General features: G+C 38.2%; 1 protein-coding gene across 2 annotated transcripts in view; it reads right to left on the bottom strand.

The window, feature by feature from the left end:
* Positions 1 to 25,144, bottom strand: part of Atrnl1 (attractin like 1) — a 482,593-nt gene extending 457,449 nt beyond the window's left edge. Inside the window, exons 1-5 of one of the 2 annotated variants that reach the window (XM_069988092.1) lie at positions 24,522 to 25,144; positions 12,421 to 12,504; positions 11,032 to 11,145; positions 4,739 to 4,867; positions 3,207 to 3,415 (exon numbers count right to left, since the gene is read on the bottom strand). In XM_069988092.1, coding sequence (XP_069844193.1) covers positions 3,207 to 3,415; positions 4,739 to 4,867; positions 11,032 to 11,145; positions 12,421 to 12,504; positions 24,522 to 24,817 — 832 coding nt within the window. In that variant the 5' untranslated portion in view covers positions 24,818 to 25,144. The remainder of the gene's footprint in view (positions 1 to 3,206; positions 3,416 to 4,738; positions 4,868 to 11,031; positions 11,146 to 12,420; positions 12,505 to 24,521) is intronic. The other variant, XM_069988091.1, reaches the window with a different exon arrangement.
* Between the last annotated feature and the right edge of the window lie 2,001 nt (positions 25,145 to 27,145).

The following is a 27,145-nucleotide window of genomic DNA, read 5'->3' as shown; positions in this document are numbered from 1 at the left end:
GTTTTATTTGGGGGAGGGGAGGGTTAGTACTACAAGAAAAAGGGAACTAGTGGCTTTAATAATGCCAATCTATTCTTAAAGAATACTCTTATGAGCAGGGCCCCAGTGGCTCACACCTGTAATTCTATCTGCTCAAGAGGCTGAAGTGTCATGAGACTCTTACCTCCAATTAACTATCAAAAAAGCCAGAAGTGAAGCTGTGGCTCAAGTAGTAGAGTGCTAGACTTGAGAACAAAAGCTCAGAGACACCAGGTAGGGATTCATCAAAGAAAGAGAGCTATAGACCCATTTCTTTGATGAACATTGAGGCAAAACTTCTCAACAAAATTTTGGCCAATCGACTTCAACAATCCATCCAAAAAATCATACCCCACAATCAAACAGGATTCATTTCAGGGATGCAAAGCTGGTTCAATATATGCAAATCAATTAATATAATTCATCACATCAACAGGAGCAAGGATAAGAACCACATGGTTATCTCAATAGATGCAGAAAAAGCATTTGACAAGATCCAATACCCCTTTATGATAAAGGTTCTGGAAAAATTAGGAATCCATGGAACATTCCTCAATACAATAAAGGCTGTATATGACAAACCTAGAGCCAGCATTATACTTAATGGTGAAAAACTAAAGCCATTTCCTCTTAACTCAGGAACAAGACAAGGATGTCCACTCTCTCCACTTCTCTTCAATCTAGTATTAGAATGCCTAGCTACAGCAATAAGACAAGATGCAAACATAAAGGGGATCCAAATAGGGAAAGAAGAAGTAAAACTCTCTCTTTGCAGATGACATGATCTTGTATTTAAAGAATCCCAGACTCCACTCCCAAATTACTAAAGCTGATTCAAAACTTTGGCAAAGTAGCAGGGTATAAAATTAACCCTCAAAAATCAATGGCTTTTCTGTATGCCAACAATGAGAAAAGTGTGGCTGAAATTAGGAAAGCAACTCCATTCGTAATAGCCCCACAAAAAATAAAATACCTAGGAATTAACCAAAGAAGTGAAGGACCTCTATGATGAAAACTTTAAAAACTTGAAAAAGAAAATCAAAACAGAACTAAGAAAGTGGCAAAAACTCCCATGCTCCTGGATTGGAAAGATCATCATCGTGAAAATGGTAATACTTCCCAAGGCTATCTACAAATTCAATGAGATACCTATCACAATTCCAACCTTATTCTTCAAGGAAATAGAAGAGGTAATCCAAAAATTCATATGGAACAATAAAAGACCCCGAATAGCTAAAACAATCCTCAACAGAAAGAACACTGATGGAGGAATATCAATACCAAATTTCAAGCTCTACTATAAAGCCACAGTAATCAAAACAGCTTGATAATGGCACAAGAACAGACCTCAAGACCAATGGAATAGAATTGAAAACCCAGAAATGAACCTACAGATAGATAGCCATCTAATCTTCGATAAGGGAGCTAAAAAAATAGAATGGAAGAAAGACAGCCTCTTCAGTAAATGGCGCTGGCAAAATTGGTTAATCACTTGTAGAAAACTAAAGCTAGATCCTTATATATCACCCTGCACCAGAATCAACTCCAACCTCGGAGTCAAAGCAGACATTCTGAAAACATTACAGGATGGAATAGGAGAAACCCTAGGTCTCCTTGGCACAGGCCGAAATTTTCTGAATAGAGACCCAGAAACACAACAAATCAAAGAAAGGTTGGACAAATGGGATTGCATGAAATTGCAGAGCTTCTGCATGGCAAAGGACATAGCTAGCAAGATCAATAGACAGCCCACGGATTGGGAGAAGATCTTCACTAGCCATACAACGGACAAAGGTCTCATATCTAAAATATACCTTGAACTCAAAAAATTAAATCCCCCAACAACAAATCTTCAAAGGAACAACTGCCCAATAAATAAGTTGGAAGAAGCCAAAGGGAGGGGAAAAAATAAGTCTCTGTTAAATTATAAATAACCATACCTAGTTTACTTCCAAAATTAATTCCATTTTTTTCTTTACTTGCTGGTACTTGAAATTGAACTCAACCCATCCACTTTAGCCACACCAGCACACCTTTTGCTTTGGTATGTTTTTCAGATACAGTCTCAAACTTCTACTACCTAGGCTGGCCTCAGATTGTGATCCTACTATTTCTGTATTTCAAGTAACTAGCATCAGAGTTATTGACTACCACAAGGAAAAAAATGAATGATTATTGTACTCAGATGTTAGGTAAACTGAAACTCTTCAGTGTAGTCTTAAGTAAGTCTCTGATGACCAAATATTTATCAAAATTATTTTAAACTGGGTATCAATGGCTCACACCTGGAATTGTAGCTACCCAGGAGGTTGAGATATAAGGAACTCGGTTCAAAACCAGTCCAAGCAGGAAACTGCAAGACTCTTATCTACAATTAACCAGAAAAAAAAGCCTGAATTGGGGCCATGATTCAACTGGCAGAGTGCTAGCCTTAGCCCAAAGGGTCATAGACATTGCCCAATCTCTGAGTTCAATCCCCAAGACTGGCACACTAGCACACAGGCAGGCGCGCGCACGCGCACACACACACACACACACACACACACATGCACGCACGCACGCACACGCACACACCACGCGTGCTAAGAATTTTTTCCAAAGAATCTTTTACAATATGCTTCTGAAATAGTCTTATCTTACACTTTTTGAAATACTCCCTGTTCATCCAAAAATGGCCACAAGAGGTCAGGCTTTCCTAAGAAATAAATTTAAAATAATGTAGGCCCCCTGCATTTGGCTTTACAACATAGCTTTTGCTGCCCATTATAATCAAAATTGGAAACACCACATTAAATCCATTGAAACCATCAAATCTTCAGAGATTTGACCAAAGAAAGTGTAAAGATCAGAATGGTCACACACCTATAATTTGAAGTTTCATATATAATTTCATTCAAACTGGAAATGGCCCTGTAGCTAAAGAAGAACTCAGAAACAGTGCCCAGGCCTAGAGTTCAAGACCCATGACCAACAATAAGTAAGTAAATAAATAAATTTTTTAAAAAATAATTCAACTCTCAAAACATAGCATGTCCAGAAATATCAATTCTACTTGTGAGAATACAGAATATTAAGAATTCCATTGTCAATATGAACATTCTAAAAACAAATCCATGTGCTTTGGGTACAAACTAACAAAATAAATTAATGTAGAGTGTTTCCAAAATAGCACACCCCCACATGCTTACCTTGCCAACTATCATTGCAGACACATAATTTTTCTCCTGTTAGATCACAATAGCCATGATCTGGGCTGCCACAATTGGCTTTACAGTAAGGAATGTCACATGCTTCACCCTTCCAGTATTTATCACATTCACAATATACTTGACTTGCAACAGAGATACTAGTTGTACACTTCCCATGACCAGAGCAATTGTTAGGGCAAGAATTGATTCTGTAAAATATAATTCATATATACCTGAACTCAAGATAACTGAGAAAGAATTTTTGTTACTTTATAAACTTTTAATTTTCATGTGCTTATTTAGTAAAGTCTCATAATCTTTTTTATTCTTCCCTTTTCTCTTATGCAATTCAATTCGCATCTATTTTATTATTCTTTGTTCATCCATTAAATACTTTGCTACCAAGATTCCAAATATCCAAGGATTCACATTCAATATCTTCAGGATCTGTACAGTTCTAAGTACAATGTATTATAAAGACTTAAGTGAAAATGTTTTTGAAAAATAAATTCATAAGTATATGAAAGAAAAGCCAAGGTATAATGTAATTCTATAATAGGACACTTGTTAACAATTACATACTCCTATAAAAGAGCATACAGATATAGAGACTACAGGTATTAGTCAAATGTCTATTGTACAAATGTTCAGTATGTAGGTAGTAGCAGTGCTCTTTAATTGACTTTTTAATTTTAGACTTTTGACTGTGTTCTACTATATACCTATACACTCTTATGTACAGACTTACAGACATTCTAGGATAAAGAAGTTCTACAATGAATTACTGAATCAAAGGTATTTATAATACTTTATTCTTGGTTTGAAAAAATTCTTTGATTACCAAAATCTGTTTCATAAAGAAGAAAAAGCTCTATATGTAAAATCCTCTATATGGCCATTCCTCTAAAAGTACCTAACAGCTAGCTCTTCTGGCTACTTCACTTGGCCCCTGGATGTCTAAAAATAGAAATTTATATAAAATGTTAGGCATATAATTGGTTTTCAATGAATATTATTTTTCTTATTTTAGAAGATAGTGGAATACTCATGTACTTTATCGCCTAAGTCAAAATTTCCTCATACACAAAATGAAAATGAAAATTTCCATTTTACAGAATTCTCATGAAAGGAATTAAATGATAGAATATACAGAAAATATACATTCTACCACAATTTAGCTCTGACACCAGAGTTCAAATTATTTTTAACTACAGAAAGGCAGTTCAGGACACCTTGCAATGCATGCCAGTTGTTACACTCATGTATGTTTACTTAACCATTGTGAACAGTTTTAAATTTGCAGTTGATTTTTTCAACACACAACCTGCTACAATAACATTTCAGACTTAGAAATTATAGTAGCACCAGCTCAGACACCAATTTATGATGTATCATTAACATGTATGCCTCTTAGGAAAAGATCCTATATAATGTGAAATTTAACATACCAACCTGTTCCTGATATATAAGGCATCTATAAAGAAAAGTTGTTATAAGAAACTATTACAATATGAAATTTAAAAAATACTTACGAATAAAAAATGTTGAAACCAGTTAGATTATATGCAGCATCACTAAAAAAGTGTAACAGTGCATAGCCAGAGGTTGTAACAACTTCAGGCACAGTTTCATTTCCCCTTACTTCAGGGACTATCAAACCACTGAAAAAAAAAGCAAAATTGGACATTGCATATATTCACAAATAACTTCCTAGAAAAATTTCTCAAATATACTCTCATCAGAATCAGCAAGTATATACATTATGAGGACAAGTACAAGGACAATAATTCAAAAAGTAGTCCCTTTCCATTTCTAACTAGTTAGTTCCACTACTTCTGATATATACTGAAAAGTACTCTATGTCACTTCACTGCTTTCTTTCCCCTTTATCACCATTTGGACTGCAATGTCCCATTTTTCTTTTGTTTTCCTGTACATCCTGTCATAATGGAGGGTGGTCTTTCACGTAACTCATATATAAGGCATCACTCAAAGCCCCTTGCTACTCTGACAAATGAAAGTATAACTTACTCTTTCCCACTGATTACAAATTCCAATGAAGCCAGAAAGAACAGACTATACCAGCTAAGTGCTTTTAATGAAATTCTAGTTAAAGTTGTGCATTTTCAAAACACTAACCTATATGTTTCAGGTAATTTTAAAATACATGTCTTCATGTTAATTTAAAGTTTTACATACTTATACAGATTACTAATATATAATAACTATTCCCAAAAAGAATGTTGCTCACTTAGGCCTACTTGCATACAAAAAGGGCAGAATAGAAGTAAAGATTAATAAGTTTACAAAAAAGCAAGAGTTCTAAGTAACATACTCATTTCTTGTCAGTTCTAGGGCTTGAACTTAGGGCCTTGCTCTCTTGCTTGTTGACAGATGATGCTCTACCACTTCAACCATATCTTCATCCTGGCATTTTTGCTGGTTAGAGATGAAGTCTCATGGACTTTTCTGCCCAGACTAGTTTCAAACTATCCTCTAGATCTCAGCCTCCTGAGAAGCTAGGAATACAGATACAATCCACCAGCACTCAGCTCTGATATTCTCTTCTAAAGTACTTGTTCAAAGATAAAAATTATGTCTCTTTTTCTAGTTATAGTATACTAACCTCTCTAAAATTAACAAAAAAAAGTCATAAGAAAAACTAGCTGCTAACAAACAAAGTTATAAAACTCAAAGTCAATCTTATCAAACAAACTTAAATTCATGTTTAGGAATCACTAGGAGCTAAATTTCCACAAGTAAATTATATTGACAAATAAAATATAGTCAGTTTCCCTTTCAAACAATACAATGAAATTAAAAAGTAATCACCTCTTGATTTAATGATTAGTAGCTATTATACAGCATAGGATTTTTCTGGTTATACGAAAATGAAACAGCCAGGTGCTGGTGGCTCATGCCTGTAATCCTAACTACTCAAGGAGGCTGAGATCTGAGGATCATGGTTCAAAGCTAGCCAGGGCAGGAAAGCCCAATTAACCACCAGAAAACCAGAAGTGGCACTGTGGCTCAAGTGGTAGAGCACTCTCCTTGAGCTGAATAGCTGGGGACAGGGCCCAGGCCCAGAGTTCAAGGCCCAAGACCAACCAAAAACAAAAAAGAAAATGCAAGATTTGAAAAAGAGTCTTGTAAGTAAAAGCAAATTTATTCTTTGTTAAAAATATAAACATTTTTCACAGTAGTGAGACTGCATCAAAGTGAATATATTGATAAATAACATTCCCAAGTCTTTATAAGAAACATTCTTAGCCTCTGAGATCTCTCTGAAATAGAAAAACAAACAGGTTGCTTGTTTATAAGTGTTTATAAACAAAAGGATTTCCACCTAATGTACTAGGCAATTTGTATCAATCCAAACTGTAGTACAATCCATAAATAGCTTGTACTTAGAAAATGTTTTTGCTAGAAGCACTGACTCCTCACTTTCTCCTACAAATGTCCAAAGGGTAACTAAAAGCAGGGGAAAAAAATTAAAAAAAAAACTTGACAGCTCTACCTTTACTTTGTATCTATCTTTGTTCTAAGCAACCACCTTGGAATCCAGGAAGAACAGTACTAATCAATAGCATCTGAATCAATAGCAGCTGAAGCTTCCCCCAAGGAAAAGATCAGCAGAGCCTTTCTGTACAAATCACAGCCAAAATGATTTGCCCAAATGTTGCCTGTAATGACGAGACTACATGCTAAAGCAGGAGTAATTATGCCACGGTAACCAGACTGTTACTCTCAAGTGAAGACAACAACAACAACTTCCCTAGAACCCCACACACAATGAGAACTGAGATTATGCTGAATGAGGCACTTAGGCCATACTTAGTCCAAGACTCCCTTCCTCAGGTCTTTCTCTATTTAAACCCAAGCCATGTGGACAGACCATAAGTGCCTACTTCACCTGTCTACAACATAATCATGCAATATTAGCAAATCTTTCTTTGCCCTTCATCACTGCTTATCCCTATTTGGCATGTTGGGGCAAGTGGCCAGGCTAACATGTAGAACCTGGAGTTGGACTTGAGACCTAGAACTCTGATTAACATACAGTACCTTTAAGTCAAACCCTCCCTAAGGATTACAGTACAGCTTAGTTATGAATCTCCTCAACAGTTCAAGTTGGGTTGAGATAACTAAGGACTTCTAATGTCCTCAGATCTCTCTACACTAGACTCTAAACTCAGGGACTTCAGCTTGCTCAGCTGGCACTCTATCACTTAAGCCACACCTCCAAAAACATATCTTTCTAGGCCTCAAATAATTTTCTTTTCCAAACACAAAACCCAATTATCCAGCATATTGAAATTTAAAAAAATCAAAACTTCTAAGCTGGGCGCCGGTGGCTCACACCTGTAATCCTAGCTACTCAGGATGCTGCGATCTGAGGATTGCAGTTCAAAGCCAGCTGGGGCAGGAAAGTCCGTGAAACTCTTAGCTCCAATAAACCACCAGAAAACTGGAAGTGGCGCTGTAGCTCAAGTGGTAGAGTGCTAGCCTTGAGCTGAAGAGCTCAGGGACAGCACTCAGGCCCAGAGTTCAACCCCCACAACCAACCAAAAAAAAAAATCAAAACCTTCTCCACTTTCTAATAAGAGCTGCTGACAAAGATAATTCAATTTCTTTAAATACAGTATACAAGAAGCAGAATTAGAATGACTGAAGCCAACTCTTGACTCTCACCAGAGAGGCAACTCGTGGCCACTCAAAATCTTTCTGTTCTTCAGTTCTCCATTTATATATGGCTAAAAATCATACCTCCTTAAAAGGTCAATGTGAGGATAAAATCAATCAGCAGATATAAAGAATTCTTACATTTTGAATGGCACAAAATCAGTACTCAGTAGAAGATGCAGATTGTTGTTGTTTATTGGACAATCTGGCTCCTATTTAAACCTTCAACATGACTTTTGATGAAATTTGTCAAAACTACTTACTAATTTCTGTAGTGTATCAATACCTTTATACATATCCTATCTTGTGCCAAACTTTGCCTGTTATTTTTCTATTTGCGATAAAATTCACCACATAGGACTGGTTACTTCTGAAATGACATAACTCCCTTTCATTACCTGATTATAATCTGTGAAAAATCTGTTTCTTCTAGAGCATGACTATGTACACTAAAGAATTTGGCTTGCCTTTGTTGTCAGTTCTTGGAATGCAGTCTTTAAATACTTCAGATTTCTCAAGTAATAGAGTGTCTTTGTTTCTCATGATAGGTTCTAACAGTTTATGCCAAGGCAGACTCAAGGAAGGTGCTCTTAGAAAATTTAAAGCTAAAGACATATTTCTGGATGAGAGATGGTCACACCAGTAAGACTAACAATGTGATTAAAGAATTAAGGCCATATGAAGAGAGGAGGAAAGCAGGAGACATGATTTCAACTTCCTTATAGCCAGAGTCAACTAAACAGGCCTACCTACAGAAGGGATATCAAGGGTGAACATCCCAGTGTCCTACATTGATGTGCTGAATGGGTAATATCTTGAGGACAGGAACCTCTGCATTTGTGAATCATCCTAACCACTCTTTATTTGGCTGGTTCTTATTTCTATCCTTTCTTTCTTTCTTTCTTTCTTTTTTTTTTTTTTTTTTTTTTTTTTTTTGGCCACCTATGGGGCTTAAACTCAGGGCCTGAGTGCTATCCCTGAGCTACTAGTACTAAGGCTAATACTCTATAGACCACTTTGACCATAGTGCCACTTCTGGTTTCCTGGTAGTTAACTGGAGGTAAGAGTCTCATGGACTTTCCTAGTGGGCTGGCTTTGAACTGCAATTTTCAGATCTCAGCCTCTTGAATAGCTAGAATTACATGCATGAGTCACCATAATTTCTATTCTTTATAATAAAACCATAGTCATAAATAGGGCATTAGTCTGAGTTCTAAGAATCATTTTACTGAACTACAAGGATTAAGGAAGTGTACAAATCACCAAACGTGTAGCCAGATAGTCAGACGTGAAAGTGGGGACAACTAGTATCCAAAGTGAGGGTAATCTGGTAGAGGACTACACAATCTAGGAAATTCAGACTAACTCCTGGTAGTTGCTATCTGAATTTATCCAAAGGGCCTATGCCTTATTCCTTACTATTTACTCCAGATTTATTATATCTGTGGAATCAAATCGAATATCAGATGTTTGTTGAATAATAAATATTTATGCAAATAATATAATTCAAACATAATTAGACTCTAGTTCTTAACAAAGTGAAGTTAAAACAATATAGGCTTTTAAAGAAATTGCAGTTGAAATGCTAATCCTGACTTATCAGATAATAGAAGTAAATAATTTCTCTGAGTCTCAATTTTGTTCATTGTAAAATGAGAATAACAGTACTTCTCTTAAGAGCTTTGTGAGGATAAAATGACATTTAAACTGTCTAGTGCAGAGCTTAGCATCAAATGGATATGCAAACATGAGTTTTTCATCTTCCTCAGGATAAGTAACAAAACACTTGCTATAAAAAAAAATCACTAGTTCCATCTTCACAGTAATGTACTAAATCCCTTCCTGATAATTATCTTATAAGTGATTCCTTTAGTAAAAAGAAAGGATACTAATGTATAAACTGGTGTCAATTAATGCAGTCATTAGGTTACTAGAAAGGAAATAAGAAGACTAGAAAAACAAATGAACACACCTGTGAGTTAGTCAACAATGTTACAAAAATAGAATGATAACAAAGTAATGTCTTAAGTTGCTAAATATAACTGTCTGAACCTAGCATCTTGCCTAATCATACTGATGAGTTACCTTACAGTACAATTATACATGAGAATCTGTATTTCCTATTGTCATAAATATGTAACTAGTTTTAATATGCTTTCAAACAACTTAAAAAGAAATTCTGAAAATATTTTCAGCAATATCACAGAATAAGTGTCAAAATTCCTACTGGTTTACTATAAAATAATCATAAGAGCACAGTGATAAATATCATAAAATTGAAATACAAGTCTGTAAATTTTTGTCAAAAAATGGTAGTATACATCCCTGGTAAAATAGGATATTTGCAACACAAATAGCAAAAGAAAAATTAAAATTTTGACGGGAATAGTAGCTTTAATCTATCCCTAAATTTTCAACAGTGACAACTTGACAGATTGTAAAAATAAAAGTAAAGAAAAATGTAATGTGTAACTGGTCAACAATTTTGTTGGCTAAGTTAGACAGAAAATCTATACTACATATTCATAATTTTTGTATGTACAATATATTTTTCTCCTACTCATAAATTTTTATAATAATCTCTGCATACATATAAAGCATTTTCAAATTGATACTAAAGGTGCTATAACTGTTAAATACCCTAACTGTCTGCAAACAAAAAATACCAATTTTGAGAACTGTTAAAAACACCTTATTAAATCATTGCACAAAATATAAGTTAGCCCTATTTTTCAGATTATAAAAGTTCATCATTTCACCAAAATGAAAACTAGAAAAAAATGTATCTTTCCATTTGTTTGTTCATCAGTGTGAACTCACCCTACTCTATCTAAGTGGATACTTCTGGAAAAATATTGAAATAACTTTTAAGATACAGTGAGATTATTTACTTACAAACAAGTCTATAGTTTTAATGTAGTACCTATTCATCTATGCCACATCAATATTTGTATTATTGTATACAAATGTGACAGTCACAATATACAAAATAGTATTGTAATCATCATGAAATTTAGCCATCATTATCTACACTAAATATATTCTGAAGTATAGATAAATATATTGCAAGTTAGCAAGTGATATATAATTATTCAATTTCCTATCACTTACTATAGTTCATCAATTAAATATAACTACTCACCTGAGTACAGCTATTAAAGGTGCATATATTGAATCTCCATCATAAACATACATATGATCCCAGCTACATTCCGTAGCAAAATGATTAAATCTTAATCTTAACACTGCATTTGGACTGAAATAAATAAAATTATTTTCAATGTATGTTTTATCATCTCCAAAACACAGTTCAAAATAATTTAGAATATTTTATTTTAAAACTATTTATGAATATTTTTCTATGAATTCCTAAATCACCAGAGGAAAAACCTGTTAAGCTGTGGAGATGCAACTGTCAAAATTAATAGACCATATGCCTGTATCATCATTTCCTATACAATATAATTAACAAGAAATGTTCTATGATTTACTTAATGCAAAGACTTCAGTTTATATACACTACTGAAGCCTGAATTGTATACTAAAAGATAGCATTATATGACAGCAAATTATAGTTAATAAAATTTATTTTTAAAATTCAATACTTAACAACTATTCTTATTGCTACAGAATTCCTAAGTAGAGACACTAAGGTCTACAAGTTTTCCTCAAAGGTCTCAATCTGATACACTGAGCAAATAAGCAACACAATAAAGATACGTAACAAAAAAATGATAGTGTTTAGATTTAAAACATTGCCAAAAAGTATGGTTTCCAAATATACTCTAAGAATTACAAAAGGGTTCAAAAGTATTACTATCAATTCATTTATTATTTACTCATGATTAAATATATAAATTCAGTTTCAAGCCCTAATTATGAAAAATACCCCTAAATGAATAACATTTACAGAATGTTCATCTTAAAATACCCTTTTAGAGCCAGGTGCAGTGTAATCCTTGCTACTCCAGAGGATGACATCTGAGGATCACAGTCCAAAGGCAGCACAAACAGACAAATCCAAGACACTGTAACCTCCAACTAACAAGCAAAAAGCCAGAAATGGAGGTATAACTCAAGTAGTACAGTGCCAATCTTAAGAGGAAAAGCTAAACAAGAGTATGAGACCCTGAGTTCAAGCTCCAGTATTGCCACAAAAAAAATACTCTTAAAACTAAAATGCTGAGTGGTATAAACCAGTTCATAACATGAGAAAGTATTTGTCAAACTCAGCATGAAATATTTTTATACTTTCTATAGAGATTTTAAGTGCCATAACAATGTTTTTGAAAAGTCAAAAACTGCCTATTGTATTTAATAGCACAATAGCATAATTTAACAATAAAATATACATAAATTAGTCTATTATATCACAAGAGAAGAAGCACTATAATTTACATTTTCAAATATAAAAAATATATAATTGGCATCTTCTAAGAAGCAATTAAACTCTAACTGTAGTCATTATGCTTATTACTAATGAGTTCCTTTATCATTTCAGAATAAAATTCAATTTGAATTGTATACTTACTAGCCTTCAATTAGCCATGTACATTTAGTTTTATACTTATAGTTAATTGGACCATCTGTTAAATATCCAGAAGGTTCTGTTAACCTGGAAAAGAAACCATGGAAATAATTACCTCAAAGAAACTTTAAGATGTATAGCAGCATAAGAAAATTTAAAAATCATTCAGTCAAAGGAATGAAACACAGTAATACCCAAAAATAGTGTTCATTTACAATATAAGAAAAGTTTCAAATCGCTATATTTCTCTACATCTGAAAACAAATTAATCTTGACATCAGCCTCTCGATGCCCTGCCCCCTCCAGCGGGCTGGGCCATGGGGCCATGCTGATTATTAAGGACCCACTGGTTATTACATTATTTCATTTAAAAACCTCAAAAGCCCTATCAGAGCGGAATTAGTAATCCTGTGCCATGGATATGAAAAGTAAAGCATAGTTTAAATAATGTTAATTAACTTTCAACCACACTAGATGAGGTAATTAACAAAAACTTTCCACTGATGACAATGTAAAACATTGAACTTTTAACGTTTTAAATTTTAAAATCATCAATAACAAAATGAACAAAGAAAATCCACCTACAAGCCAAGATCCAGAAGCTACAAATTCTTTCAAGAAGAGCCAAACATTCAAAGCTTTTGCTCTTCAGAGTTTGGCCTACAGAGAAGAAACTGCCTTGTGGTCTCAAGAGAAAGAGGGAGAAAAATGGATGAAAGGCAGTGGCCTAAATTAGAAAGGGGTTCAAACACACAACATAGCACTTTTACTTGTCCATGATGATCATCAGGATAATGGTGTACCAGAAGTAAACCAGCCCTCACTGAACTGCTACCTCACTGCATGTCAGTTGGGCAATAGAAAATTCCAAACGTTATAACTGGTGTACAGTAATGCTAGAACCTGTAGTGAGCTAGAGCTCCTAAAAGAAGTTAAAGAACACTCTCTAAAGAAAGATAACATAATCCCAGGTCTCAAGCAATTTTCACCAATATTTTTAATAGAATGTGCAGCATGATCAAAGATAATGAAGCATAAGAAAACATAACCAATAAGAACAAAGATAATGGGAATGGGATCAAAGATATTCTGTTGTTTTCAGATACACTCATTAAAACATGCTTTACTATGTTCAAAAAGACAAAAGGCAAGCTTCAAATTTTCAGTTAACTGAAAACTGAATTAGCATCATTCAGAAATGTTTAATGAAAATTTTAGTACTGAAAACTACAATAATAAAATTTAAGATTCTAATGGTCACATAGAATCATAAGTTAAATACAGTACAACTGAAAATGGAGAGAGATTTAGAAGATAGGCTTATAAAAAATATCAACAAGATAATTTAGAAAAATCATCTTCTGTGTTTGAGTCTAGCCACGATGCCAGGTAAAATTATAATAACCAAGAAGATGTGAAATCTGTGACTGTGACTGAATATAAGTAATAATATAACCAATAATAAATTCAATGACTTTGGGGACATTATTTCTTTATTTTTGAAAAGTGTAAGAACCATTCACTTGTAGTGTTATCTTCTTAGCTAGAAATATAGTGGTTTGAGGTTTTTGTTGAGGAGTTTAAATATGTTTAAGAAAGCTGGAAATGTTGCACAGTGGACACCTGCCTATTCATTAGGGTTCATTAAAAACTTCTCCACAACTTCTAACTTGAAGTTTAAACAAATGGTTAAAATTAAAGCAATGACTCATGCCTATAATGATAGCTACTCATGAGGCTGAGCTCTGAGGTTCAAAGCCAGCCCATGCATGAAAGTCCATGAGACTCTAATCTCCAATTAACCATCAAGAAGCCAGAAGTAGAGCTTGGCTCAAGTAGTAGAGCACTAGCTTTGAGCAGAAAAGCTCAGGAACAGTGCCCAGACCCTGAGTTTAAAACCCTCTTGGCTCAAGTAGTAGAGCACTAGCTTTGAGCAGAAAAGCTCAGGAACAGTGCCCAGACCCTGAGTTAAAAACCCTAGGACCAGGCTGTGAGTGCATACACATATGCATGCACATGCACATACACATACACATACACATACACACACACACACACACACACACACGATATTAATTTTAATAACTTCCAAAGTCAAGAGTTAGATTTAATACTACAAATTTAAGGTGTCATTTAAAATATAAAAACAAGATTCAGCCTGTATGTAATAACTGTTCAGTGCCACAGGGACTTAATTTTATAGAATTTATTCCATGACCCTATATAACTACTTCCATTGCAATTTCTTTTATAAAGAATAGAAGTATAGCAGGGCATTGGTAGCTCACACCTATAATCAAGCTACTCAGGAGTCTGAGATCTGAAGATCATAGTTCAAAGCCAGCCTAAGCATGAAAGTCTGTGAGACTCTTAGCTCCAATTAACCACCAGAAAACCAGAAGTAGAGCTGTGACCTAAAGTAGTAAAGTGCTAGCCTTGAGAAGAAAAAAGCTCAGGGACAGCCCAGGTGCTGAGTTCTAGCCCTGACCAAAAAGAAGAAGACGACGACAAAGGAGAAGTGTAATATAGTCTTCCCTCCTCTACAGCATTAAAGACACTATTTATTGCAAAAAGGAATTCTACCCAGTGTACGATAAGCATGTGAAGCTGCCAACAACCAAGGAAAAGAAAATAGAAAATCATCAAGATACCGGAGTAAGAGAAGAATGCACCAGTTCAATAATAAGAACTTACTCATCTTTAGATCTCAATTGGGGGTGGGAGGGGCAGTACTTGGGTTTGAACTCAAGGCCTCATGCTTGAGCCCTCCATCTCCTAAGCCATGTCCCAAGCCCTTTTGTTTTAGTTTATTTTCACGGTAAGGTCTAATGCTTTTGCCCAGGCTGGCCTCACATTAAGCTCTTCCTATCTCCACTTCCTGAGAAACTGGGATTATAAGCATGTACCATTATACCTGGTCCCTGACCTCTTCTCAAACCCAAGAACCTTCATTTCCACACAACTTGAGCAAAGCATTATTACACACTTCAGACTTTCACAAGAAAGAACTATTCCTCTAAAATTCAAAAGTCCAAGACTATACCCCAACCACAAATACCTACTTTTCAGCTTATTCACTCTCATTCTCAGTACATTACCACTTTGTGGAACTCCTCAGAAATTAGAAAGCATACAGTTCAACCATGCTAAAAAGTAAAATAGGCTTCTTTTATGACAACTATTTATTATCTGTCTAAAATGTAAACTGAGTTTCAACCCATTTACTTATTTTTTGTAATTCTATAGCACTCCTCTTCTCGAACTAAGAACCATATGGTTAATCTAGATCATTTCTCCTACAACTATTGGCCTACTGTTGCTTTGTGAAAGTGAAGTTTTATTGGAACACAACTACTCTCATTTATTTACATATTGCCTAACATTACTAACATACTACAAAGACAGAGTTGCCAATAGAAACCATCTGTCCAACAAAACCTAAAGTATCTGCTGCCTAGCCCCTTACAGAAATAGTTTGCCAGTCTGTAACTACATGCCTGCCCATTTGCCTGGCCAACCAATCACCTATTCTATCTGAAACTGCCCAATCCACTGTTTCTAATTAAATAAGTATGGTAGGGTATTTGTAACACAAGGTGGTAACTAGTAAATGCAGGAAAACAAGTCCTAACAACAAACAAAACTAAAAATTAGAAATGCTGTTTCCTATCCTAAGAAAACAAGCTTTAATATATTTTTTAAAGTAAATGAAACAACTGTCTCTGAAACAATAAATCCTGCTTATCAAAGAATATGCGTTTATCACTGGCAACTGTGATCCAATCAAGGCTAGTCCTTTGTAAACTATGCTCACAGGGAAATCTTCCTCAATAAAGAATTTTTAGAAACACAATTTGTCACTTTATCAATTCCTTTTTGTAGTTTACATGTGTTGGAAAATAATAAGTGTATATATTTTAAAATACAATTTGATATTTCAATATATATTTATACTATGAATTGAGTAAATTCAGCTAATAACATATACCACTTCACATACTTACTATTTCTGTATGATAAGAACATTTAAAACCCTCTTTTAGGGTTTGGGGGGGAGGGGTTGGTGTTTTATTTTGGTTTGATTTTTGCCAATCCTGGGACTTGAATTCAGGGCCTGGGCACTGTCCCTGAGCCTCTTTGTGCTCAAGGTTAGCACTCTACCACTTGAGCCACAGCATCACTTCTGGCTAGTCGTTTATTAGAGATAAAACTCTCATGGACCTACCTGCTGGTGCTGACTTTGAACTGCAATTCTCAGATCTCATCCTCCTGGTAGGTAGGAGCTATTTTTAAATATACATTATGAGCTAACACTGGTATCCCATTGTCTATAATCCTAGATAATCAGGAGACTGAGATCTGAAGATCCTGGTTTGAAGTCAGGCTGGATAGGAATGTCTGAAATTCTAAAAGACAGAAGTAAAACTGTGGCTCAAGTGGTAGAACACTAGCTTTAGACAAAAAAGCTAAGGGACAGGTCCCAGGTCCTGAGTTCAAGCCCCAGGACCAGCACATACATATACATATACACATACCATACACATACATTCTGTGTGTGTGTGTGTGTCTGTCTCTGTCTCTGTCTGTCTGTCTGTCTCTGTCTGTTTCTCTGTCTGTCTGTCTGTCTGTCTGTCTGTCTGTCTGTCTGTCTCTCTCTCTCTCTCTCTCTCTCTCTCTCTCTCTCTCTCTCTCTCTCTCTCTCTCTCTCTCTCATTCTCTCCTCCTCCCCCCTCTCTCTCTCACCCACCAGCACTGGTGGCTAACACCAAGAATCCTAGCTACTCACAAGGCTGAGACCTGAGGATAGAGATTCAAAGCCAGCCTGAGCAGAAAAGTGAGACTCTTAGCAAAATTTAACCACCAAAAGCCAGAAAGAGGGGTATGCCTCAAGTGGTAGAACGCCATGCTGTGTAATGGAAACCTAGAAATTCCTCCTCCTATCTAACTGAAAATTCATATCCTTTCACCAGCACTTTCCTTTTCTCTATCCACTCTATGCCCCTCAGCTCCTGGTAAACACCATCCTACTCTTATCTGAGTCCAAATTTTTAACTTCCACATTTAAGTGACATCATGACCTATTTATTTTCCGCACCAGATTGATTTCATTGCCAATGATGTCCCTTAGATTCATGCATGTTGTCATAAATGACAAGATTCTACTCATCTTTTTAAATAACTGAATAATATTACATTGTGACTGTCATTTTTTAATCTATTCATCTGTTGATAGGCACTTATATTCTTCCCAAATCTTGGCAATGAATGTGGGAGTGAAGACATCTCGTCGACATACTGAATAAAATCACAACAGTGGCATTGCTGGATCATCAGGTTTTTTGTTTTTTGCTTTTTTTCACAGCATCCCTGGATTCAAAACAACTAAACTAATAGCACACAAAGATTCTCTTTTCCCCACATCCATGCCAATATTTGTAATCTTCTATCCTATTGATACTAGCTATGCTAACCAGGTGTAAGGTGATAATTCCTCTGATTTTAATTTATATTTCCCTAATGATAAGTGATATTGAGAATTTGCTATATAGTCTAAGCCCTTCTGTATTTATTTTTAAGAAATTTATATTCAAATCCTTTGCCTAGGGGCTGGGAAGGTGGCTCAGTGGTAGAGCACTTGCCTTGCATGCATGAGGCCCTGGGTTCAATTCCTCACTTCAGCACCACATAAGCAAAAAGAAAAAAGCTGGAAGTGGCACCGTGGCTCAAGTGGTAGAGTGCTAGCCTTGAGCTGAAGAGCTAAGAGACAGCGCCCAGGCCCAGAGTTCAGGCCCACAACCAGACCCAAAAAAAAAAAAAAATCAAATCCTTTGCCTACTTTTACATAATTTTGTTAATTTATTTTGAGTTTCTTAATTATTGTGGATATGAGCCCCTTATCTGATGCGTAATTTACAATATTCCAACCTGTGGATCTTATCTTCACGCTATTATTTGCTACATTGTTTTGAGCAGAGGCTTTTTGGCTTTATTCATATGTCAATTTTTTTGCTTTTGCCTCCTATACTTTGGGTGTCATATACAAGAAAGAAGTCAGCTTTTTCTCAGGTTCAGGTCTTCACATTTAAGTCTTTACTCCATTTTAGTTGTTTAAGAGGGGTAATAAAGGTATAATTCTATTCTTCTACATGTGGCTAGCCAACTTTTAGAAAAAAACTTATTAAAGAAACTGTCTTTCCCTCGTTGTGTGTTACTGTCCCCTTCATCAAAATCAACTGACCATAGGTTTATTTATTTCTAAGCTTTTTATCCTATTGCATTGGTTAATGTGTCTATTTTCATATTAGCACAACAATGCTTTGGTTGCAATACTTTGTTTTTTATGGTTTGTTGTTCTGGGGCTTGAACTCAGGGTCTGGGTGTTGTCTGTGAGCTTTTGTGCTTAAGCCAAAGCTCTGCCTCCAGCTTATTTTTTTATTATTATTATTCATTAGAGATAGAGATAAGAATGTCTCACAGACTTTTCTGCCTGAGCTGGCTTCAAACTATGATCCTCAGAGCCTAGTCTTCTTAGTAGCTAGGATTACACAGTACCCTGACCATGCATTCATTTTTAATTAGGGGGAGATTTGGTTGTTTCATTTCCACATTACAATTTATTCCAATCAATCTCAAATCCCTCCCCCCATCATTTTCTCTTGCCCCTTCATGCTTCCCAAAACAATTTCAACAGGATTAATTGTTCTACTTTCATCATTGCAAATCAGCTATCTCAACCACTCTCAACCTCCTTTGTCCTCCCTGCTAATTGCTGTAACTTTCTAATATAGCTTGATGGCAGGAAGCATAATACCTCTAGTGTTTTTGTTTTTGATCAAGATTGCTTTGTCTAGTCAAGGTCTATTAGGAAAATTTCAGTAATGTTCTTGTGATTTCTATAAAACAGGACACTGGAACTGATGGCAGCTACACTGTATCTGAGCATTACTTTGGATAATAGAACATCTTAACAATAATAACGATTTCAACCCATGAAAACAAATTATCTTTCCATTTATTTGTATCATTTCAATTTCTTCCATAAGTATTTTATAGTTTAAAAAGTATAGGTCTTTGACCTCCTTGGTAAAATGTATTCCTATGTATCTTAGGTTTTTATGGTATTATAAATAAGATTTGTTCCTAATTTCTTTTTCAAGTTTATTGTTAGTGTATACAAACACTACTGGCTTTTATATATTCATTTTGTAACCTGAAACTTTACTGAATACATTCATCAGTTCTTAAGTTTTTTTGATGATGTCTTTAAAGTTTTCTATTGTAAAATCATGTTATCAGCAGACAATTTCATTCCTTGTTTTTTCTTGTTTTCCTATTTGGTTGCCTGACTAGTCTGGCTAGGACTTCTAGTACTACATTGAGTACATGGGATGAAACAGGGCATTTTGTCTTATTCATGATCTTAGATGAAAGTCTTCAACCTTAAGAAGACCTACTCTTTTCCCCTCCCTTGGGCACACTGATATATTATTGTATCATTCTGTGCAAAGCATGCATTTCTTCTTGTTCCCTTCACAATGCAATGCAATCTATATCTGCTATTCCCAAGACTTCATTCTCTATTTACCTGATGGTTCTAATAAAAGCTTCAAATGACTCAGTCTGCTAGAGTAGTTGTCTTCAAATCCAACAGTAAAAAAATTTTGTAACATTAACTCAATTACTGGTCTGATATATAAATAAAAAATCTATTCATTAAAATACTGTATATATCATGATCCTAAACTTGAAAGAAAAGTAAAAAACAGTATTATTGTTCACCCTATTATCCTAGCTACTCAGGAAGCTAAGGAAAAACTAAGAAGTTTATTTAAAAAATCGCCAGAGATGGAAGGATAACAAGGCCTGGGAGAGCAGCAGCACATGATGCTAGGTGAGCTCTAACAACAACTCTGCCCTCACCCAGAATAAATGAGAAAAGGTGCTCTGCAAGCCAGAGTGTAAGGGGAATCCACATGAAGGGAGCTGAAGAAGATGCTCTATTTTGTGTATGAATCCACAGAAGACCCCAGGCTAAATATGAGCTGCTCATGTGAAACAGATTCAAAGCAGCTTAATAAAAGCTTTGAGAACTGATCTAACATTTAAACACTGCACAGTTTTCACATTAATCCCACAGTGATACCTTATATTCAGATCCAAAGGTACTGAAACAGATGAGAACCAGAAGTCACAGAAAGCAAGAAGAAAAAAAAACTTGCTACCCAAACCTAGCTCTAGCTTAGTTGCCTATTAAATATATTCTTGTGATTTATTTATTCATATTTTTCTTTTTCAGTAGTACTACAGTTTGAACTCAGGGCTGTGTACTTACTAGGTAGTTGCTCTACTATGAGCCATGCCTCAAACTAATCCAGAATCAACACAATATATTATTTACAACATTGAGAATAAATCCAAAATACAGACAGCAAGGAAAATGTAAACAACTTAATCCTACAAACCCAGAAGTTGAAATCATCAAACAACTTTTATAACCAGAGATGAACTTTTATCAGGAGGTAGAAGTTAATCTTGCCTCAATTTGTTTATAATTACAACCTAACACCTGACATTCTATATTCATTATGCAGCTTTTGGAAACAGAATAGTCCAATCTGGTGCCAGTGGTTCACACCTATAATCCTAGGTACTCAGGAGGCTGAGATCTGAGGATCATGGATCAGAGACAGACAAGTCCACAATTCAGGACCAGCTTAGACAAACAAAACTGAGGGGAAAAAAAACCTAGGAAAAAAGCCAGAAGTTGAAGAGTGGCTCAAGTGGTACAGTGCCAGCCTTGAGAAAAAAAATCTAAGCAAGAATGTGAGATCGTGAGTTCAATCCTCAGGCACAAAAAAGAAGAAAGAAAGAAGTGCGCCATTGCATTATAAATATTGTAAAATTCAGTGTCCTAAATTTGGATAATCTAAAGTTTAAAAAATATATTTTATATATACATATAATAAGATTTAATAGGTGATTTTAGGAAAAAAGTCAATGAATGCACAATAATAATTGTATATTTATAAATGAATCACAATATGAGATATTTTCAGCCTCAGAGCACTAATTATAAGAGAAATCATAAGTCCCAAAGCCACATGAAACAAGAAACATCTAAGTTTAAGCACCAAAAATAAATTGATAAAAATACAAACCAAGCAATGTACCACCTTACTCGAGTTGCTCCTCTGGTCTAGCTTTAGCTGAAGATCATTGTCATTTTTTTATTTATGTAAGGAAGAACTTCTCATTTTAAATGTTGTATTCTTTTCAAGTAGAGACAGAAGACTGGGATTTGTGCTAAAATAACTGAAATATCATTATTGACACTATATTTGCTTCTGCATTTTCCCCCCAACTATTAAACTTCCATTGTAATGAACCTCCCATAGTAGAAAAAAGTGTGGAACCAACCAATTAATTTTGACACCTGCTTAGCTAGAATGATTTATCATTTTTATGTCTATTTGTAAGATTGCCATCTATCATTTAGTTCACTGGAAAAAAATGAAGTGAGAATTTTTAGTTCTTTCCCACTGTGTTAGTACATCTTCAAATACACTTTTCACAATGTACCATGTACTTTACTTGGAAAAATTCTTCTCTTTAAAGCATTCTTCTCTTTAACATTAAATGCCTGAATTTCTTTACCCCTAAGAGTATAAATTAGAAAACACAGTAGTATAGTTATGTTTACTCTAATTAATAGGTTGTATTCCACAGAGAAATGAAATAACATTTGTCAAGGGTACAATAAATCTTAGAAAATAACAGCTTCCAAAGAAATGATGAACACTAATAATTAGCTCAAGGTTATTGTTACTTAACTATATCTACATTTTTTTTAAAAATCTATTCTGCTTTTTACTCAATATTTTATGAACACCATCTCTCAATGTTATTTACACTACTTTTAACTTGATATGTGACCTCTCTTACTAAGTGGGACATCTGCTAGTAAGGTCACAAGCTGCTGATGCTGCTGATTAACAAGTTCCCCTACTATAAAATGTAGACATTGTATGTACTTAAAGGACTGCAACAATTTTGTCTTTTTCAGACAAATGGGATAAATTTGTTCACACAAAAGCTAATATCCCCAATTACAAATGGATCAAACAAATACTTATGTACAAAAAGAGGTCAAAATTAATAATTCCTTTTGATTATGGCTCTCAGTTAACTCAAAATTATATCTTGCTAGATAAGAGGGTTGGCAGCTATTGTCATGTCTATAGCATTTAAGAATATCTAAGTAAATAAGACTAGTAACAAGGCACAATTCAATAGAATATATGTTCCCATCTTAAGGCCCTTTTTAAACTTTTAATTAGCAGTTCTCACAATGTATGAGATGTATTTTGAAATCTATCATACAATACTAGCTCATACAAGTATGGACCCTGGAAACACTGCAACTGTTACTACAAATTAAGTTCCTAAAACTTTGAGATTTCACTTCCACAAACCAAATAAACCATTAAAAATCTATTTAAAAGTAAACGTGTAATTTTAAAGACATACATTTTTACTTAGAGTTTTATGGAGCACTGTTTTAATACAAAAGTAGAAAAAAGACAGGGAAGGAGGGAAGGAAAGGAGAGAGAGGGGAAGGGAGGGAGGGAAAGGAAAGAAGGGAGGGGAAGGAAGGAGGAAGGAAGGAGGGAGGAAGGGAGGAAAAGAAAAGATAGAGAAAGAGAAAGAGAGAAAGAGAGAAAGAGAGAGAGAGAAAGAAAGAAAGAAAGAAAGAAAGAAAGAAAGAAAGAAAGAAAGAAAGAAAGAAAGAAAGAAAAAAGCAAGCAGGCAGGCTAAAACTCCATAGAAATTATCCTATCAAACAAATGAACCATGTTTATCTTTGCTTCGGATCCTGTTGACAACATATTGACAACATATCATATTGACAACAAATATTAGCAGTCTACATATTGTAATTTCCTTGGTACAAACTCACCAGCAAACTTCATATTAAGGACTTAGGGGGATAAAGGCTGGCTTTCTTAATGAGTGTTACCTGCAAATTGTCAGACGGCTACCCTACTTACCCCTAATTTATCTGTTACTCCCCAGCACCCACTCATTTATTTCTGTAACAGGCAAGACTATAACAAACACCAACCAATAGGGAGAAAGGAAGTATTTTTTTTTACCTCTGTAAAACAAACTCCTTATTGCCCAGTGCTTCAGAAAAAAAAAAAAAAGGTGAAGTTCCTACAAAATAACTGATAGCTAACCGGTTAGAGAAATCCATCATCTCCACTACACACATCAAAAGTCACCCCTATACTTCTCAAGACTGTTTCAGCAAATTCAGCGAAGCAGGTCGTTCAAAGTAAAAGTGTCCATTCTGGAATAAAGATGTCAGATTTGTAATGACGACTCAGCGTTACTGTGTAACCTTGAGCAAGTTACTTCAAGCCTCGATTTCTCCCTGCAAATGCAGTCCCGGAATTCTGGTAAACCCTCGTGATGAGCAAAGGAGACAGTCAACCTACGGGGCTTACAACAGTATTTGGCACCCCGTAAACGCGTCGTCAACACTTCTAGTTAGGATCTCGGATTACTAGATAAACTGTTACCAGGGGGTCACACCGCTGGGGAGAGGGAGGGGGGGTGAGACGCTGCTGCGGGCCACAACTTCACTTTTGTTTGAATTTTCATAATGAGCAAGTATTGCACGAGTTACAGCACCATCTCTGATCGCTTTTAATAGATACGTAGAGATACAGACACTAGTGATGTTGGCACCATCACGGAGTGTGAAATGTTCTCGGGGGGGGGGGGGGGGGATGCGAGGTCGCTGCGGGCAAGAGCGACGCTCCAGAAAACGCTTCGCTCGCTCCACACTGGCGGGTGCTGGGCGCGCGCTCCAGTGGCCCGGGGCGCCGGGGGCTGGAGCGGGTGCATCAGATCGGTGGACAGCTCCCACCGGCTCCGTCCGAGCGCTAGGGTTCACCCGGGCCGCCCGCCCCCCTCCCCACCCACCCCCCCCCCAGGATCCCAGGCCCCGGAGGCGGGGTGGGGAGAGGGGGGCGGCGAGGGAGAAGCGGAGACCCGGAGCGGGACTAGACGGAGGTTCGGGGTCCGGCGGAGGCACTTACTTGAACCTGCCCTGGCAGTGCTGGCACTGGTCCCCCACCCAGCCCGGGTCGCAGAGGCAGGTGGAGTTGACACAGCGGCCCGAAAAGCAGGAGCCGGTCCTCTCGCAGGGCTTGGACTGGGACACCTGCGCGTAGAGCGCCAGGTAGAGGAAGCCATAGCACAGCAGCCAGCTGTTCCCGTCCGGCAGCCAGGAGGAGGCGCCGCCGCCGCCGCCGCCGCCCGCCGGCCGAGCCCTCCACAGCCCGGGGGCGGCCGGCTTCGGGATCCCGGTGCGGGCCGGAACCCCCGGCTCCATCGTCCCCGCCGCCCGGGCCCGGCGGGGCTGCGCTCGCGGGCGCCCACAGGGATGCTCCGCAGGGGAACTCCGGCCGGAGTCAACCTTCGCCGTCGACGCCGCCGCCGCGGCTCCTCACGAGCGCCGGCCCGGGTCCCGCTCCCCGGTCCGGTGAGACACAGCCCGACCGCGGCCGCCTCCGCTCGGCTGCCTCCGGTCGCACTCGGGCATCGCCGCCCAATCTCTTGACCTTGTCCTCAGCGGGCCAACCCCACAGCCGCGGCGGCCGGAGCAGCAGCGGAGACCCGGGCGGACGGAGCAGCCCGCGCCCGGCGCTCCGGAGCGAACCTGACGGGGCGGGGAGCTGACGGGGAGCGGGAGGGGACCCCGCGCCGCCCCGCCTCGCCCGCGGCCCGCGCCAACTGCCTGGGCTTCCGAGCGAGCGCCGCGCGCCCGGGAGGGCGGGGCCGAGCGGGAGCGCCGAGGTGGGCGCGTCCAATGCGGGAGGAGGGGGGGGGGTGAATAAGGGGCGGTCAGCCTCGCGCCCGACGCGCGGCCACCAGCGACCTTCCGCCTGCCATTTTTCTCCTCAAACCGTTACCCGGCGCGTGAGCCGAGACTGGAATCCATCGGGCCTGGGGCTGCCTCCACGTCCCCGCGAGTATCCACGTCCCCCCTCCCACGGCCCGGCGTTGTGGTCTCGCCCCGCCCCTGACAGGGACCTGGGACTCTCCCCCCCTCCCCCGCGCGCGCCCACCCCCCCCCCTGCGGCCGGGGAGCGGAGGGAGGCCGGCCCCCAGGTGTGGCCGGCGCGCCCGCCGTGCCCTTCCCGCCGCGGGCGGGGAGGGGGCCCACCCCGGAGCCCGGGGGGGGGGGAGGTGGGGACCGGCTTTGCGGCTTCGGCGGCGGAGCAGCCTGCTCCGTCCCTCGGCTGCAGCTGCAGAAGTGCAGCGCTTTCCCCCGGCGCTTCCCCTTTCCTCCACCCCGTCCTCCTCCAGCTTCTCTCCTCCTCCTCCTCCTCCTTCTTCTTCTTTTTTCTTAAAACGGAGAAACTCCTAACTACACACAAAGAGCTGAGCATGTGCGGCGAGCCAAAGTCTTAAAGGCCCCGCAGTCCGCCCCCGCTGCGGGTCCGCCGGGACGGGGGGGGGGGGGGAGTAGGCGGGGGGGGGGGAGCTGCGAAGGGTCGGGAGCCCTTTCGGGGAGGGTCGTCCCCCGGGAGGAGCCATGTCTCCCGTGGAAAGTGGGCGCTCTCCCTGCCCCCCAACAAAGAACTGCGAGGCTCTGCGCCCCGCGCGCGCGCGCGCCGCCCCTTCCCAACGCTGCCTCCGAACCCCACGCATCTCCTTCCCAGCTTGTCAGGGTTTCCTCCTCCATCTGGGACCATATTCTGGCTCGAAAAAGAAAAGGGGGGGGGGAATGGCAACATCGGGGCTTTATTATTATTATTTCTGAACATCAGAAATGCTGCCCAGAGCCGTTTTCTCTCCTCAGTGGCAATCTTTCTTCCTTGGGATGACTTTCCAAGATTTGGTGGCATACTCTGCAGAGATTTTTGCTTTGTACTTTTGTGCCTTTCTCAACACAGGCTTCTAATTTGAACCCTTGAGAAAGGAAGACTAGCACAAATTGCAAGCATGCAGCCTCGAGTTACAAGCAGCAGCGTTGCTGGAGCCCTACCGAAGAGCAGACAGTCTGAACAAGAATGTGAAATCTCCCAGACATTTCTGCCAGCAAAGGGAGAAAAGTTTGGGTTGCAACCACACAGTCATAATATTATTGTTAAGATTCAACTCATGTTTATTTGGGGAATGGTGTACCCACGTCATCTCTCTTAATCTCTATCATCCCCACTTTCCAGATGAAATCCTTCATTAACCCCATTTTGCAGATGAGGAAAGAGAGACTCAGAAAGGTTGAAATACTGGTCAGTGACAGAAGTAATGAGCAATGCATTAAAGGCAAGTTCTTTGAGTTCGGTGCTTTCTCCACTAGTTATTAGACTGCTTCTATTAGCACATGCTTTGTTCTCCTTTTGGTGAATAAATGTAAGTGCTGGCTTGGTTTGTAAATACCTCAGCAGTGATTTAAGACAAAAACAAAGGTCCAGAAAGAAGTGGCTCCTTGCAAAGGAAAAAAAGGAAAAGCAAACTGTCATTCTCATTACTACAACACACAAATCATAATTTCCACCCCATATTACTACCAGTAATGCTATCATATAATGCTGCCCCTTTCTTCCATTTCTTCTTACAGACTTCTTGACAGACCAAGGGAGTGAGAACATTCTGCAAAAACCCAACAAAAGGGAAGATAGTGTACTGCTCTAGAACTCTTTCTAGTGTCACA

Source organism: Dipodomys merriami, unplaced genomic scaffold (assembly GCF_024711535.1).
Source record: "Dipodomys merriami isolate MVZ:Mamm:240054 unplaced genomic scaffold, mDipMer1.0.p SCAF_35, whole genome shotgun sequence".
NCBI classification, from domain to species: domain Eukaryota; kingdom Metazoa; phylum Chordata; class Mammalia; order Rodentia; family Heteromyidae; genus Dipodomys; species Dipodomys merriami.
Note: the sequence above shows the minus strand (reverse complement) of the source record. Positions and strands in the feature narration are given on the sequence as shown.